At 39.7% G+C, this 17,644-nt stretch overlaps 1 protein-coding gene across 12 annotated transcripts in view; it reads right to left on the minus strand.

Moving 5' to 3' along the window:
- The window catches only part of VEZT (vezatin, adherens junctions transmembrane protein), a 104,742-nt gene that overhangs the window by 37,946 nt on the left and 49,152 nt on the right, over positions 1-17,644 (minus strand). For all 12 annotated transcript variants that reach the window (XM_013998069.2, XM_003126713.5, XM_005664249.3 and 9 more), the window contains 4 exons: positions 12,621-12,952; positions 8,428-8,621; positions 4,165-4,265; positions 2,481-2,688 (listed from right to left, as the gene is read on the minus strand). In XM_013998069.2, the coding sequence (XP_013853523.1) occupies positions 2,481-2,688; positions 4,165-4,265; positions 8,428-8,621; positions 12,621-12,952 (835 nt within the window). The remainder of the gene's footprint in view (positions 1-2,480; positions 2,689-4,164; positions 4,266-8,427; positions 8,622-12,620; positions 12,953-17,644) is intronic.

Here is a 17,644-nt window from a genome sequence, read left to right on the forward strand (position 1 = left end):
CTTTACCCATTCTGTTAAGTGGATAAATTTAAAGCTATATGAAGACAATACTAAACAATACAAAAGAATACCAGTTTATATAAAATGCTATTTTCAGACTTCTTGTACAGTGTTAGTCTATAAGTCTGCTTAATTCTAAAAGAACGCAACATATATGAGAAGTTGTTCGATAGTTCTGATTATTGCTAATTAAATGGGGGCATATAATCTGCATAATGCATCAACCAACTAGTGGGTTAACACTGCTAGAATGTAACCTGCAGGAAGGTGGAGATTTCTGTCTCCTGATCTATGTGCTAGAATATAGCAGTAAATAGTATTTTAATATCCACTTGAGTGAGTAACTTGCTGAATGAATACTGTGGGGGATAATCAAGACCCTATTTAAGGAGACCGTAATTTAATTACAGAAACAACAACAACAAAAAATCGAATGCACAGAAAACAATAGTGCCTAAAACATAAAACTCTTAATTTCTTTTTTTTAATTTTTTTGTCTTTGGTCCTTTTTAGGGCCACACCTGCAGCATATGGAGGCTCCCAGGCTAGGGGTTGAATCAAGAGCTACAGCTGCCGGCCTACACCACAGCCACAGCCACAACAATGTGGGATCTGAGCTGTGTCTGCTACCTACACCACAACTCATGGCAACGCCGGATCCTTAACCCACTGAGCGAGGCCAGGGATCAAACCCGCAACCTCATGGTTCTCAGTGGGATTCATTTCCGCTACGCCACAATAGGAACTCCAAAACTCTTAATTTCTGATTTACATAGGCCCAATAAATGAATAAGCAGGTTGCAGGAACTCTATTTTCACTGCTGCTTCTGGGGAGTTCTTAATCTACTTAATACTTTGCTGCTCAAGATTTCCTTTCATTTCACTACAGTGGCCCTCTGGTGTGAGGGGCTGTGGTGGCAGTGGTGGCAGGGCTGGGGCTGTAAGAGGAGGACTCATAGCGGGAGACTGTTGGAGAGGACAGCATTCTTGGTAAAGGGATCGCTATGAATGTCTTTCGTTAATAACAGCAAGTTTGTGGAACCATTGTCTAACTAGATAGATTTAACTAGAAGAAATAATTTATATCAGAAATAGTAGAGAATATAACCACATATGATGGGCTCATAGTGGAGGGGCTTGAAAGCAGGACGAGGAGTTCAAATTCAGTCTAGTAAGAAAAGGAGGAACCACTCTCGGTTTTTAAGATAGTTATTATCAATGTGCTGTTTGAGAAAAATATGAAAATAGCTTGTGAGAACAGATAGAAGTCATCATAGAAGCTTAGAAGCTATCTTCTAAGAATGACTGCGAAGTAAAAGGTACTGAAAGTGCAAGTCAAAAAAAAAAAAAAAAAAAAGAGGCAAGTCACCTAAGAGGCTGTTGTAATGAATGTATAAGCATAATCTTATGAGGACATGGATTATAAAGGGGGCCAATGGGAAGAAGGAGGAAGGATAAAATCAAGAAATGTGTTATCTGGACAAGGGAGAAGAGGGTTCCTAAGAGAAGCAAAGAGAACCATGAGGAACTTGCCAAGGACAGGTAATCTATATACGTCTAGTGAAAAAGTGAAAGGGCACAGAAGACAGTTGATTTTGAGGCTCCACATGCTGTAAAATGGAAGCGAAGCCCGACTCTACCTTCTGAGAAATGCACAGGAATTCATTCCTGAACTAGGAAGTAACTAGTGCGATATCGCTGAGTACTCGGCTTCCCCTCTTTTCCTCCCCTGCCTCCCATGACATTTGATTAGAGAAAAGAGGGTGGGAAACATACAGAAGTTTAAGGTTAAACTTTGGTATTATCAGTTATCCTCCTCTGTCCAAATCCAAGTATAGAGATATTGTGCACAGAAGCACCTCCTCTTCCCAGCCACTAAAGTGCTCAAATCTAAGTAACCTAGTGATAGAGCTAAGGGCCTGTGTCTTTTTTTTTTTTTTTTTGGTTGTTAAATGTTTGCTCATTTGTTTGGCTCTGCCTGCAGCACATGCAAGTTCCCAAGCTAGTGGTTGAACCTGTGCCATAGCTATAACCAGAGCCACAGGAGCGACAACGCCAGATCCTTAACCTGCTAAGCCACCAGGGAACTCTGGGCCTGGGTCTTAATAGTCAGCATAGTTTTATTAATTGAGTTCTATTAAAGTAATTATCATATCAACATAAAGAGAACAGAGTTTAGAACCTCAAATTCACTAAATTTGAAAACATTCCAACTAATTCATAACTTACCCACTTCAAAACAAATTTAGTATAAAAATCAAATAACTGATGGAAAACTATGATTTCACATTCCAGCTTGATTATATGCCCCTCCTCTTTTATTAATCAAACTGATTTTGTGTCTAGAAGAAAAAGGACTAGATTTACTGTGATCCCTAAAATTAAAACCATAAGAATTGTATAGCTAAAATAAGGTTTATAGTTCAAGAAAAATGAATCCCTTAATTGAAATAATCTTTGACTCTGAAGTCAGTACTTACCATGATCACTAAATAGAAGTTGCTTCCACTTCTGCCTTTCTGCCTCTGATGCTTTAAATCCCAGCACAGATTTTAGTTCTTGGAGTACCCTCTTGGATTCTTCATGCTCACGCTTCTGTCTCTCTCTGTCTTCTTGAGACAAGTAATAAAAATCATCCTTTCCGAAATCACTGTCCATATCTATATCATCTACATAAGCTTCTAACTCCTGAAAATGAAGAAAATAAAAAGCACTTCATAAAAAGCACTTCAAGCAGACAATTTTCTAGTAGCAGTCATTTATTTACACCTATTAATTTTTAAGATTTAAAAAAATAAAGACTCTTGGAGCTCCCACTGTGGCTCAGTGGTAATGAATCCAACTAATATCCATGAGTATGCAGGTTTGATCCTTGGCCTTGCTCAGTGATCTGGCATTGCCATGAGCTGTGGTGTAGGTTGAAGACATGGCTCAGATCCCACATTGCTGTGTACAGGATTTTTACGTATGCACACATACTGGCAACCACTACTGTGATCAAGACAGAAACATTTCCAGCCTCCCAGATGCACTAATTTAAAAAAAATTCTATTATAGTTAATTTACAATGTTTTGTTAATTTCTGCTATGCAGCAAAGTGACTCAGTTATACGTCTATATATTCTTTTTCATTATGGTTTATCACAGGATATGAAATGTAGTTCCCTGTGCTATACAGTAGGACTTTGTTTATCCATCTTATATATAATAGTTTGCCTCTGCTAATCCCAAACTCCCAATCCTTCCCTCCCTACCTCACCTTCCCCTTGACAACCGCAGGTCTGTTCTCTATGAGTGTTTGTGTTTCATAGATATGTTGATTTGTGTTATATTTTAGATTCCACGTATAAGCGATATCATATGGTTTGTCTTTCTCTTTCTGACTTACTTCATTTAGTAATGGTAGTCTCTATGTCTAACCAAGTTGCTACAAATGGCATTATTTCATTCTTTTTAATGGCTCGGTAGAATTCTATGGTATATATACACCACATCTTCTTTATCTATTCATCTATCAATGGGCATTTAGGTTGTCTCCATGTCTTGGCTATTAACGAGCAGCTATGAACATATGGGTGCATGTATCTTTTCACATTATAGTTTTACCTGGTTATGTGCCCAGGAGTGGGGCTATTAGATCATATGGCAACTCTATTTTTATTTTTTTGAGGAACCTCCATACTGTTTTCCATAGTGGCTGCACCAATTTACATTCCCACCTATAGTGTAAGAGGGTTCCCTTTTCTTCACACCCTCTCCAGTATTTATTGTTTGTAGACTTTTTAATGATGGCCGTTCTTACCAGAGTGAGAGGGTACCTCATGGTAGTTTTGACTTGTACTTTTCTGATAATTAGCGATGATGAGCATCTTTTCATGCCAATGCACTAGTTTTTAATGTGTTTAATCACTTTTGAGTATCCAATAAATGGACAGTTAGATAAAAACAAGAAAATCTGCTGGCAGATTCAATGGATTCAGGTTCAAAGCACTAAGAACTAATATTATATAAGTTCAATGCATTGTATTGTGTTTTTGAAGCTCTTTAAAAATACAAATTCAACAACTTATTCAACAGTTATCCACGTCACTTCCAGAGAAAGGTTGGTAAGTTTTGTATGTAAAACTCTCCTTCAGGGAAGAAAAGGGCAATCTGCACCCTTACCTGCTCCTCAGGGATTGGATCTTTGTCTGCAATATGTAGAGTGGGCTGCATCAAGGGTACCATAGTACAGCGTGGGTTTTCACATGCCATTTCCGCTTTGCCTTACAAAGAAACAAGGAAATGAGCGAACATCTATTAAAGTTTACAAGAGTAACACCAGTAGACTTACAATTTAAGTTAAATCAAACTTTTAGAGAAGAAAACCTGTTTTTTCTCCCCCTTTTTAACCTTACCATGTATATGGCACACAGTAGGTACTCTAATAAATACTCACTGAACAGTCAACTTTGTTCATGGCATAGAAACAGGCCCGAGATAGACCATCACTCTTCCCTACAAAAAACAAACTTCAATCTTGCACTTCATTTATACTATTTTTATTCCCAGGAGAAGTTAGAATTGGAAATGAATTTCACAAGTAAACAGATTGAAAAGATCATCCAGGTGAGCTTAACTTTGATTAATTATTTAAAACTGGTGCTGGGCTTCTAATCTTGGGGTTACTTAGTCTCATAGTTGGATATCCATCTTTTACCACTATCTCTCTACTTTTAAAAAGTGGGGGTTAAGCTTCTAGATTTGTTTTTTGGTGGTTTTTTTTTTTTTTTTTTTTAGATCTTTACCTTTCAAGAGTAATGATCGATAAATGTTTGGGACCTGAGTTGAGGAAGACTCTCAGCTGACATGAGCTGGTGTGGTCAAAGCAAACTAGGCTACAGGATGAGAACTCTCAGCATGTGTGAATCAGCAGAAATGTGCCTTAGCCCATAGTGTCAGGTGACTGGTTACAAAAAAAGAATTGACTAAAGTGCAGCGGCTTGATGTGGGATCTCAGTTCCCAGATCAGGGATTGAACCCAGACTATAGCAGTGAAAGACTATAACCTAGCCATTAGACCACCAGGGAACTTTTCAGTAAGTGTATATATTGAAACTAGTGAGAGCCACACTGCTCATAATCACAAAAGAGAGGAACAAATACAGAAAGGGGGAGGCCAGAATAAACTGCGTGGTATTGGAATTGAATTGGAGGTTTTGGTATGAACTCATGGTTTATAACATATGGATAGACAGATATAGAAATAGAGACAGATGTTGTGTACATGTGTATACACAGATGTATCTCTTAGCTCTGTACACTGAGAAGCGGTAAAAGGAATAACATCCCAGTGGTTGTGAGCATACCTAGTACCTTCATTTCTAAATGGCATTTTCCACTTCAAGAAATGAAGGCTTCTTGGAGATAAGGCTGATGTTAGGGCTGGAGGCAAGGAAAATATAAGACAAAGAAGTATTCAAAGAATGATGGTGACATGAACCACCTTGAATGGGCTCTGTCTGGCCAAATTTCGGACAACCTGAGAACAATAAAAAATAACATACTATGATTTACTGAATAAAATAAGGATCCATACATCCATACTGATATAAATAAGTAAATAAGTGGCAAAGGGTGATGCTTAACCTTATAATAGCACATCAACCAGTAAGTGGAAAAGGGAAATGGAATTTAAAAATTATCATTTAGCAAACATGACAGTAATATCCAATTAAAGCAAGAACTACCAATGGATGCTAAAACTAGTGGGTGAAAAAATTTTAAGCTAATTTATTTTATTCACTCATAAAACTCACTTTTGGGGGTATACAATTTTATGAGTATAGACAAATTAGAGCCATGGAATCAATACTACCACCACAATCATGATACAGACCAGCTCTATCACCTGAAAACATTTATTTATGCTTCCTCTTTATACTCTGTTCCTCCCCCTCCATAGCCAACAACGCCCAGTAACCACTGATGTGTTTTCTGTTCTTAATAAATTTTATCATGTTGAGAATGTCATATAAATGGAATTACTGGAGTTCCCTGGTGGTTCAGTGGGTGAAGGATGTGGTGTTGTCATGGCTGTGGCTTGGGTCACTGCTGTGGTATGGGTTCAGTCCTTGGCCCAGAAACTTCTGCATGCTGCGGGAGCAACCGGAAAAAAAAAAAAAGGAATACAGTATGTGGTGATTTGAGTCTGCCTCTTTTCTCTTTTGATTAGCATAGTGTATCCTCCATCTTAATGATACATCAGTGGCTAATTTCTTTTTTTATTTCTGAGTAGTATTCCACTTTGTGGATGGGTATAATGGCTTATCTCTTTATCAGCTGAAGGACCCTTGGGCTATTTCCTGATTTTGATGGTATACTGTGAGTTTTTCAAAAATGCAAACAGAAATATTTAAAGGTAGTAGGGTTCCATGTATGTATCTTAAATGGTTCAGAATAATACCACAAAAGAATTCATAGACCAGATGCACAGAAAGATAAGGCAAATGTGGTAGAATGTCAACAATTAGGGAATCTGGATGAAGGGTACTTAGAATTATTCTTGTAATATTTCTATAATTTTGAAATAACTTAAAAAAAAGATACGGCTAACTGAAGCACCTGTTTCTTAAAAAATTCCAATGAACAATTTTTTTCAAGCTGTGTAGCCATGGCTACTATGGGCATTTTAGCTAGAAAAGCTTGTGAATACTTGTATCTTACTTCATATCATTATCACCTATGAGCAAAAAACATGTCTACAGAGGATAATCAAGAAAGGGCTTATCACCTGCCCAGTGATCTGGAGTCAGTTTTAACAGTCATCTTTTAGCAACTGACCTAAGATTCAGCATCTCAGACTATGCTAAGGGAGGGGTGAATGGATGCATCTTTTAACATTCAGTGGTCTAAAGAGAGTTTCTAATATAGAAAATGTACTTAAAAGCTCTAGAGTTAAGTCTTATCAAAAAATTTATGTGCATAAATATTTGCACAGGTTAAAAATCCTTGGCAAATTTAACCTTTGGAGAAAAAAATTATTCACCATACACATTTTCAAAATAAAGGAAATCTATTGGTATTATCAATTAGCACGTTAACATTTCCTTTGAAAAAAGTTAAAACTGGGGTTCTCTTGTGGCACAGTAGGTTAAGGATCTGGTGTTGTCACTGCAGCAGCTCAGGTCGCTCAGGTTGGCATGGGTTCGATCCCTGGCCCAGGAACTTCCACATGTCAAGGGCATGGCCAAGAAGAAAGAAAAAAAAAGATAGAGTTCCCATTGTGGCTCAGCAGGTTAAGAACCTGACATAGTGTCCCTGAGAATGCAGGTTCAATCCCTGGCCTCACTCAGGGGGTTAAGGATCTGGCATTGCAGCAAGCTGCAGCATAGGTCACAGATGCAGTTCAGATCCAGTGTGGCTATGGCTGTGGGTGTAGGCTGGCAGCTGCAGCTCTGATTTGACCCCTAGTCTAGGTACTTCAATATAGTGCAGGTGTGGCTGCAAAAAGGAAAAAAAAAAAGAATAAAAAAGATAAAAAGTTAATACTTTTACTAAGAACGTAAAACAATCACCAGCAGGACGATAAAGCATTAATCACCTTCGGCAGCCATCAATTTCTATACATAAATCTGATTAACCTCATCCTAAAGTTCCAAGGGATAAACATGGTATTGACTTGTAGCACAAATTTAAAAATTAATATGCCAAACATTTACAATGAAATTAGTGAAAATAATAAAAAATATAAAATCTGGGTCCAAAGGAAAGCAGTTTTACAGAAAATTTCAAGACTGCCTCTTTACCTAGCAGTACAAGGCACTCTGATGTTACTGTTAAACACACTTAGTACTAAGTGGTAATATTAGTACTACATAATTATGGCATTTAAATACTATTTCCGAACGACTGAAGTATTTTATCTTAAAAATAAACTCTATTTCTGGCCCCTGACTATCAAACTCGTTATTACACTAACTGGAAAAGAGTTTCTGGAAGTTCTAATAATGGATTAATGATATTAAAACCTATTCATTTATTTAAATTTTGTTAAAAGGAGGTATATGGGAGTTTTCCTGTGGCAGAGCAGGTTAGCTATCTGGCATTGTCATTGCTGTGGCTCTGGTTGCTGCTGTGGCACAGGTTTGATCACTGGTCTGGGAACTTTCACATGCTATGGCCATGGCCAAAAAAAGAAAAAAGAGAAAGGTATATGATTCAGGGCATTCTCAAATCATATTCATTTTTTATTTATAAAAATAAGAGCCAAGACTTTCTATTCAGTGTCAGTTTGTACATGTTGAGTTCAACTTTTTTTTTCAGTAAACTAAGAAATTTTTGCCAAGTCAGTCTTATCACGTAGACAAGAAGTACAGCTAATAAAATCTCGTCAGGAAAGGGGAAACATGTCTGATGAGTACACCAAAACGACTCTCTCGTAGGTACCTTTTTTATCTGTATTTCTTCGTAGCAATTTGTCCACTTGAGAAATGGCCTCTTCCCAGCAATTGTTGCTTGCTTGAACATGGGGCTGAATCAACTTAAATTTCTGGTCTAGGATTTGATAAGCTTCTGACACTAGTTCTTGTGTTTCTTTAGTACAAACAAGCTTTTCAAGTTCATCCTCAAGAATTATTACCCTGAGTAATAAAGAAAAACAGAAACAGATTTCTAAACTATAAAATGAAATGTGTAATTCACAAGGTTTATTTAAGAAATAAGCATATAAGATGAAGAAGTTCTGGACATGAAAGGTGGTGATGACTACACAACAATGTGTATTTTACCACAATTTTTAAAAAAGCTTATAAAGAGTATCATATATTTATTCAACAAATATTTCTTGTATACATACCAGGCATTTTACAAACTGATCTCCTACTTATAAGAAACTTATGCCAAATCAGAAACAGTATCAGCAATGTCATAAACAATTATTTTTATTTTTCTCTTTCAGCCACCCTTACAGCACATGGAAGTTCCCAGGCCAGGGATCAAATCCGAGCTGGAGCCGCAACCTACACCATAGCTGCAGCAGCGCCAGATCCTTAACCCACTGCGTTGGGCCAGGATCCAACTGGCATCTCCACAGAAACAAGCCAGATCATTAACCCTCTGTGCCACAGCAGAAAGTCCAATATCATTTAAAAAAATAATTCAAACTAACATTTTATTTTCATTTTACAGGTGAGAAATTAGGTCTAGAGAGCTGAAGAACTTGCCCAGGTTATACAGCTGAGAAGCTGTAAAGCTGGGCTAAATCTAGGCACAAAATGACAGAGAGATGAAGAAGGGATTATAAGAATTTAGAAGAGGGGGTAGTTACTGCCAGCCATGGGTACAGATCGGGAACGGCTAAGGAAAAGGTCCTTCTGAGGTAGCACCGAAGGATGGGAAAATCTGAGCACGTACAGAAGATGAGGAAGCTCCCTCTAGATGGCACATGGGCAGAGGCCTTTACACAGTTCGGCTGCCCTGGAGGAAAGGAGGGAGAAATAAAGACAGAAAGCAGACCGGTCCGGTCATGGCCAACCCTTTCTGCAGCGGGTTGTACACAGTCTTTAGGCTGAGCCCCTACACTCCAAAACCAGTGCAGAGAACTTGTTCACAACATAGAAACATAGAAAGATTTCAAAATCAAACTTATGGTAAAAAAAAGGGGAAACTGTGAGGAAGGATCAAACGGGAAGTTGGGAGTGACATACACGCGACCATGTATGGCATGGCTGGTGACAAGGCCCTACTGTATGGCACAGGGAAATCTACTCCATACTCTGCAGTAACTTACATGAGGAAAAAATCTGAAAAGGAATCGATGTAAGTCTATGTATGACTTACTCACTTCGCTGTATGCCTGAAACGAACATAACATTGTAAGTCAACTACACTCCAATAACATTAAAATTAACAAAACCAAACCAACAAAACCCAAAAAACAAATATATGCCTCAGAAATAGCATCTGGCAGTGAGCACGCCAGAAGATGGAAGGACAGTTAAAGGGTCAAGCCCTAGTAAGCCAGGGAGAGTGGGAAGAGCAAGAGCTCAAGAGGGAGGGAAAAGTGAAACAGAACGGTTTTTAGATGACTCCAGTTGTGTGAGGTGGCGCTAAAGAACAAACCAGACATGATGGTTTGTGATGGGTTTACTCTGTAGTGAAAATATTTTGAAAGGTGACATACAGTGGCATACAAGAATATTTCTTTTTCTTTTCTTTTTTTTTTTCTGGCTGTGTCTGTGGCATTTGAAAGTTCCTGGGCCAGGGATTGAACCCAAGCCACGGCAGTGACCCAAGCTGCTGCAATGACAATGCTGGATCCTTAACCTGCTTCACCACAACAGAACTTCAAATATTTCATTTTTAAACAGAAAGCAGGTAGTTCCCATTGTGGCTCAGAAGGATGCAAACCCAACTAATATTCATGAGGATGAGGGTTCGATCCCTGGCCTCACTCAGTAGGTTAAGGATCCGGCATCACCACAACCTGTGGCACAGGCTGCAGACTCAGCTTGGATCTGGCATTGCTGTGGCTGTGGTATAGGCTGGTGGCTACGGATTGACTGGACCCCTAGCCTGGGAACTTCCATATGCTGAAGGTGCAGCCCTGAAAAGCAAAAACAAAAACAAAAACAAACACCCCAAGAAACATCCTTTCCATGCATCATCCAGAGTTCCTGACCAGGCACTAAGCCCTTATCATTTTCATGTCCGTCCAGTGTAGCACTCTTTCTTTCTAGGCCATCTTTCCACATGCTAATGTATTCCATCACACCCATATATATACATTTTAGGGCCCCACCTGTGGCATATAGGAACCAGGCTAGAAGTCTAATCAGAGCTGTAGCCACCGGCCTACGCCACAGCCACAGCAATACCAGATCCTAACCTATTCCTCAACTTGGGGCAACATTGGATCCTTAACCCACTGATCGAGGCTAGGGATCAAACCCCAATCCCCATGGATACCAGTCAGGTTCTTAACCCTCTGAGCCACAACAGGAACTCCCTGACCTGTATATTTCTGATTCTGTTGACAAACATTACTTCTTTTTTTTGTTGTCTTTTTGCCTTTTCTAGGGCCACACTCGCGGCATATGGAGGTTCCCAGGCCAGGGGTTGAATCGTAGCTGTAGCTGCCAAGCCTACACCAGAGCCACAGCAATGTGGGATCTGAGCCTCGTCTGCAACCTACACCACAGCTCAAGGCAATGCTGGATCCTAACTCACTAAGGAAGGCCAGGGATGGAACCCGCAACCTCATGGTTCTTAGTCGGATTCATTAACCACTGAGCCACAACGGGAGCCCCTTTCTTTCTTTTTTTTTTTTAACATGACTTCTTTATAGACCCTGATTTGCCTACCACAACTTTTCACTGAAATCTTTTCCTCTCATGATGATCCAATTTTTGCTACTCACTCAAGTAGAGATGCCTTGTCTCCCATATGCCCTGTGGGAGACAGGGATTTCTTAGGCCCACAACGGACCCCTGGAACATCCTTGACTCATAGTTTCTTATGTTTTTCCCCTATGCCTTTAACCATTACATCAACCTTATATACACATTTCAGACTCTGAACTAATAGTAAAAATTTATCTTCAAGTGTCCTTTTGACCTTAATCATCTATCCGTGTACATTGCATCCTTCTTCACTCCAGTAAACTAGCCTTTTGATTTTACTAAAACTTCAAGTTCCTTTTACCCATTTTCTTTCTTTTTTCTTTTTTTTGTCTTTTTGCCATTTCTTGGGCTGCTCCTGCGGCATATGGAGGTTCCCAGGCTAGGGGTCGAATCAGAGCTGAGCTGCCAGCCTATGCCAGAGCCACAGCAACGTGGGATCCGAGCCGCATCTGCGACCTACACCACAGCTCATGGCAACGCCGGATCCTTAACCCACTGAGCAAGGCCAGGGACCGAACCCGCAACCTCATGGTTCCTAGTCGGATTCGTTAACCACTGCTCCAAGACGGGAACTCCCCATTTTCTTATCTTACCAAATAAACTGCTGTCCTCTCCCTTCCACTTCTTACCTGGTATCCAGGGTCAAGTACATCAGCTACAATCTTCTCAACTCATTAAATCCCGATGACCTTCCCCTGATTACAACACAACATGAACCCAATCATTTATTTCATCCAGTCCAATACTATGAGAATCTGCTACAGAAAAACTTCACCGAAATGACTGGACCATACATTTCACTAAGGCGGAGTACTGACAAATACCACACAAAATGGAAGATCGATAAATATAAACTGTGGATGTTACATTTTAAGTATTCAACTGGAGTCAAAAAACTTGTTCTGGGCTACAGAAAAATATCCAAATTTGCTTTCATTTATTGAGAAAAATAGTAATGCATTACTCTTCAACTACATGTAATAATACTTCCCTGCTTTTGTCCTAGTTTTCTAGGTTTTCTGTTGAAGTCAGGAAAAGTAAAAACTATAAATGACTCCCCAAAATTACAGTACTTACAAATCACTGTTTGCTGTATTTGTAGCTATAAACCATCCTTCGGGCTGAGTGTCTCAATGTCGTTGCTTCTTTTTAGCTAGGACACAAACTCACAACCACAATGGCACAAGAATGAAGCTTGCTACTTATGGGAACATTTCCTTACACAACTTCTAAACTTACTCATTCAGTAATGCTTTCAGATGGAGCTGTAAGCTGCGTACTGCTGTATGAACATTATTCAGTTCTCTTGACTTCTGCTGAGTTTTGGACAAACGCTGGGGCACTGACTGGTGCTGAGTTTCAAAGTACCGATAGAATTCATAGCTGCGCTTAAGCTCTTCTAAGCAGGCAGAATGAGCGTGAGGTAGACCTTGCGTCACATCAGATAAGATACGATGAGGCGAAAGTGCTGGAGTAAGTAAGGGCCCAGGAGGTGAATTAGTCGTAGAAAGTAAAAGGGATAACCTCCTGAAGAACTCTGAACTCTGTGCCACCCACAGTTGGAACAAAACCTAAAATAGACAAACAAAACCAAGAAAAAAGGGTGAGATCAATAAAATACTAGGCAACATTCAAAACAAACTACAAATTTGTTTATCCTAACTTATGGTTTAAACTTTTTTACTTTAAGTCATGAACATAGCTGAGTTTGAACTACTCAAGACAGGCCAAGAATGTTACATCAGATTATGCAGTCATGGCACATGGGAACTTCTGATCTCAAGATAGCAGCTAACATCAGTGTATAATTTAGTATAATTCTATCCTAAAAGAAGAGTCAGAGAAGTGTTGATAAAATGAGACCTAACTACAAGTGAGTGTTCTTTGATGAGTTATTTTAAAAACATGCACTAAGGAAAAAAGGAGATGGTAGGAATGATGGACCTATATAAGTCCAAAGAAACAGGTCAGTGATGGATCCAGAGTTTGGGGTTCAAAATCATACCATTATTTTGGGCTAGGAAATAGCTAAGAAATAGCAAAAATCAGTCACAGAGTGATCATACTCAAGAATGTCTGGCATGAGAAACTACAGTACTCATTCTTGGAATACACACCATGAATCCAGACAGCAAAAAATTTCTCCAAATGGCCCTGTTCAAGAGGATAGTATCAAACAAAGACACAAGGAAACAATCCAGTATGAACAGGAGTTAGCACACAACAAAGAAAGAATTGAACCATTCTGGGTAATTTAGATTCCAATTTTTTACAACCATGAAAATGGACATTATTTAAATTGCCTTATTAAATGAGTTTTTAAATTATGCAAATAATGAATTGAGATAATTTAATGAAAACTATTTTACTATTCTTTTTTTTTTTTTTTTTTTTTTTTTTTAAATGCACAAGGCGAAAATGCCAAATTGCTAAAGATATGCTCTTTTTTTTTTTGTCTTTTGTCTTTTGTTGTTGTTGTTGTTGTTGCTATTTCTTGGGCCGCTCCCGCGGCATATGGAGGTTCCCAGGCTAGGGGTTGAATCGGAGCTGTAGCCACCGGCCTACGCCAGAGCCACAGCAACGCGGGATCCGAGCCGCGTCTGCAACCTACACCACAGCTCACGGCAACGCCGGATCGTTAACCCACTGAGCAAGGGCAGGGACCGAACCCGCAACCTCATGGTTCCTAGTCGGATTCGTTAACCACTGCGCCACGACGGGAACTCCCTCTAGGAGTTCTTAAACATAATTACAAGTCTATCTCACAAGTTTCCTTATTTAACCATTAAATTTTGTTGCGAAAATGATCTTCTTGTCACTGCTGTGGCCTGTGGTGTGGGTTCAATCCCTGGCCTGGGAACTTCCATATGTCATAGGTGCTGCCAAAAAAAAAAGATGCTCTTTACTTTTTCATTCAGCAAATTTTTCTTGAGTGCCTGTGATGTGCCAGGCAGTATTCTAGATGCTAATAATACCGCATAGAACAAAAGTGAATCAGAGTTCCTGCTGTGGCTCAGTGATAACAAACCTGACTAGTATCTAAGAGCATGTGGGTTTGATACCTGGCCCTGCTCACTGGGTTAAGGATCTGGCGTTGCCGTGAGCTGTGGTGTATGTCACAGATGTGGGTTGGATCCTGAGTTGCTGTGGCTGTGGTGTAGGCCGGTAGCAACAGCTCGTTTCAACCCCTAGCCTTCGAACTTACATACGCCGCAGTTGTGCCCTAAAAAAGACCAAAAAAAAAAAAAAAAAAAAAAAAAGTGAAACATATCCCTGTCCTGATGGAGCTTATATTCAAGTGGGGGGAGGGGGTGATAGATATTAACAAGTAAAAGGTAAGCTTCTTGGCTGAGGGGGTGTGGGGAAAGTCGAGCAGGAAAGGGGAACAGCAAGTGTGTGTCTATGGCTGTGTACATGAGGGAAGAGGAGGAAGAAGCACAGGGAGCAGGGGCGGCTAGCAGCATCTCCAAAAGAGTGTCACCTCCAGGATTCGAGCCACCATGAGGGAAGAGAGTTCCAAGGAGCGAGAGGATCAAAAGCAAAGTCCCGTCCTGCGAGGATACTTGGCTCATCTGAGGAACAGCTAGGTCAGTGTGTCAGGGTACATGAGGCACAGGGGGAGTGTGGTAAGTGGTGAAGTAACTCACTGAAGAAAATCTGGTTTTTACTCTTAGAGAAAGTGGGAACCACGGGAGGGCTCTAAGCAGAAGAGTTGGATGATCCGAGTTGTGCTTTACCAGGATCATGCTGGCTGCTGTGTTGAAATCACAGGGAGCTGAGGAGCAGAGGAGACTACTGGGAGTTGCTGCAATAATCCAGGTGGGAGTTAACAAGTAGCTCACACCACAGCTGTTCATGGCAAGAGGTAAGAAGAGGCAGACTCTGATTATACTGGGAAAACAGAACTGGCAGAATCTCTTGACAGATTGGTTGAGAATAGATGTGTTGACACAGATGACTCCAAGGTATCATACCACAGCAACTAAAATAAGTTCGCACTGCTTACTGCTATATTATCCAATTAAACCAAAATTCAGAAATATAGTTTTTTTCTATTCATTGAATAAGAGAAGCTGCTGTGGATGAGGAGATAACCATAGTTTATGGGCGATTAGGAAATTTTGATTTAAAGCATTTTCACAAAATACAGGGTGTTTTTTAAAAGCAGGAAGTATAAAGAATAAAATTAATAATATATATTATAAAAGAAGTTAATTAAGGAATTCCTGTCATGGCTCAGCGGTTAACAAACCCGACTAGGAACCATGAAGTTGCAGGTTCGATCCCTGGCCTCACTCAGTGGGTTAAGGATCTGGCATTGCCATGAGCTGTGGTGTACGTTGCAGATGCAGCTTGGATCCAGCATTGCTGTGGCTGTGGCATAGGCCAGCAGCTGCAGCTCCAATTCGACTCCTAGATTGAGAACCTCCATATACCACGGGTGCAGCCCTAAAAAAAAAAAAAAAAAAAGTTGTTAGTATCTTAGTATTTTCTTATATGTATTTTTTTAAAACAGAGTTGTGGCCATACTGAATATACATTTGTGTAACTGAATATACATTTGTGTAACCTGACTGTTCCACTGGTTTCTCCAAGTGTTCATAAAATCTCTAAAAGCAAGTTGTAGCTGCTACACAGTGGTTCACCATGCTGGATATACCATAATCCATGCAACTATTCCTCTACTGCTACACATTTAGGCTGTGTTCCATTTCTGACTATCATAAGCAAAGTTGATAAGCAACCTGGTACAGAAAGCTTTGCTATATTTGAAATAATTTCCTTAAGAAAGATTTGCAGAAATGGGGTTACTGATTCCAAGCATATATAATTTTTAAGGCACTTTCAATGCCAAATTGCATTCTGAAACAAAGTTTAAGGAACTAAGGAAACCTTTAAGAAAACTATCATATCAGCCTCAGAAAAAGATGGTGGCAGCCAGGACTAGAGTGGAGGGGAAGGACTTGAAAAAAATGAATGAATTTAAAATATATTTTGAAGGTGAAAGTGACACAAAAATCTATTCATAGCTTAGATGTGAGGGGTAAAAAGAGGGAAAAGAAGGATGGTGCCCAGGTTTCTAGCTTAATAAGTTGTGTGGTACACTTGTTGAGAGTTAGAATGAGGTTAAGAATAGGGGCAAATTTCAAGTAACAAGAAAAAAAAAAAAAAAAAAAAAAGAACTAGAACTTTTACATGGATCTGAAAATTTTAAAGATGTTATGGTTTATAGTCTCAAAACAAAATGGAAATTGAAAAGTATGCTGTTAACTGCACTCGCACTGATTGCCATGGTATCAAGTGAAGTTTAAAGACTAGAAACACACGTTTCTGTAACTGCTTTAAATTACGTTTTTTTGGTTGTTGCCTTTTTTTTTTTTTTTTTTTTTTTTTTTTGTCTTTTTGCCATTTCTAGGGCTGCTCCCACGGCATATGGAGGTTCCCAGGCTAGGGGTCTAATTGGAGTTGTAGCCGCTGGCCTACACCAGAGCCACAGCAACACGGGATCCGAGCCACATCTGCAACCTACACCACAGCTCATGGCAACGCAGGATCCTTAACCCACTGAGCAAGGCCAGGGACCGAGCCCGCAACCTCATGGTTCCTAGTCGGATTCGTTAACCACTGAGCCACGACGGGAACTCCAAATTACGTTTTTTTCCAAGCTATTTTTTTCTACTACTAACTCCAGAGCAGGTCACCAAATGAATATACCATAAATCACTACCAATCTCATTACTGAACTTTTATTTCCAATATTTGCAGCCTTAGTAATATTATGAACATATTTTGCGTATATCTTTGACTACTTCCCAAGATGAATCTGTAAGCTTAAAACTGAGTAAAGGGTACACATCTTTATGAAGGCTGGTATTCACTGCTAAAGCGAAGCAGTTTATAATTTCTCCTCTAGTATGAGGTCTCTCAGAATCTTCACTAACAATGACTATTATCAGCTTTCGATATCTTTGACAAAATGTTTACTTACCGTGTTTTGTTTTGTTTTGTCTTTTTAGGGCCACATCCATGGCATATGGAGGTTCCCAGGCTAGGGGTCGAATTGGTGCTGTAGCTGCCAGCCTGTGCCACAGCTACAGCAACCCCAGATCCGAGCTGCATCTGCGACCTACACCACAGCCCATGGCAACGCCGACCCACTGAGCAAGGTCAGGGATCCAATCTGCATCCTCACGGATACTAGTCAGATTCGTTTCCACTGAGCCACGACGGGAACTCCTAGTTATTGCTTTTATCTGTTATTT

Source organism: Sus scrofa, chromosome 5, assembly GCF_000003025.6.
Source record: "Sus scrofa isolate TJ Tabasco breed Duroc chromosome 5, Sscrofa11.1, whole genome shotgun sequence".
NCBI lineage: Eukaryota > Metazoa > Chordata > Mammalia > Artiodactyla > Suidae > Sus > Sus scrofa.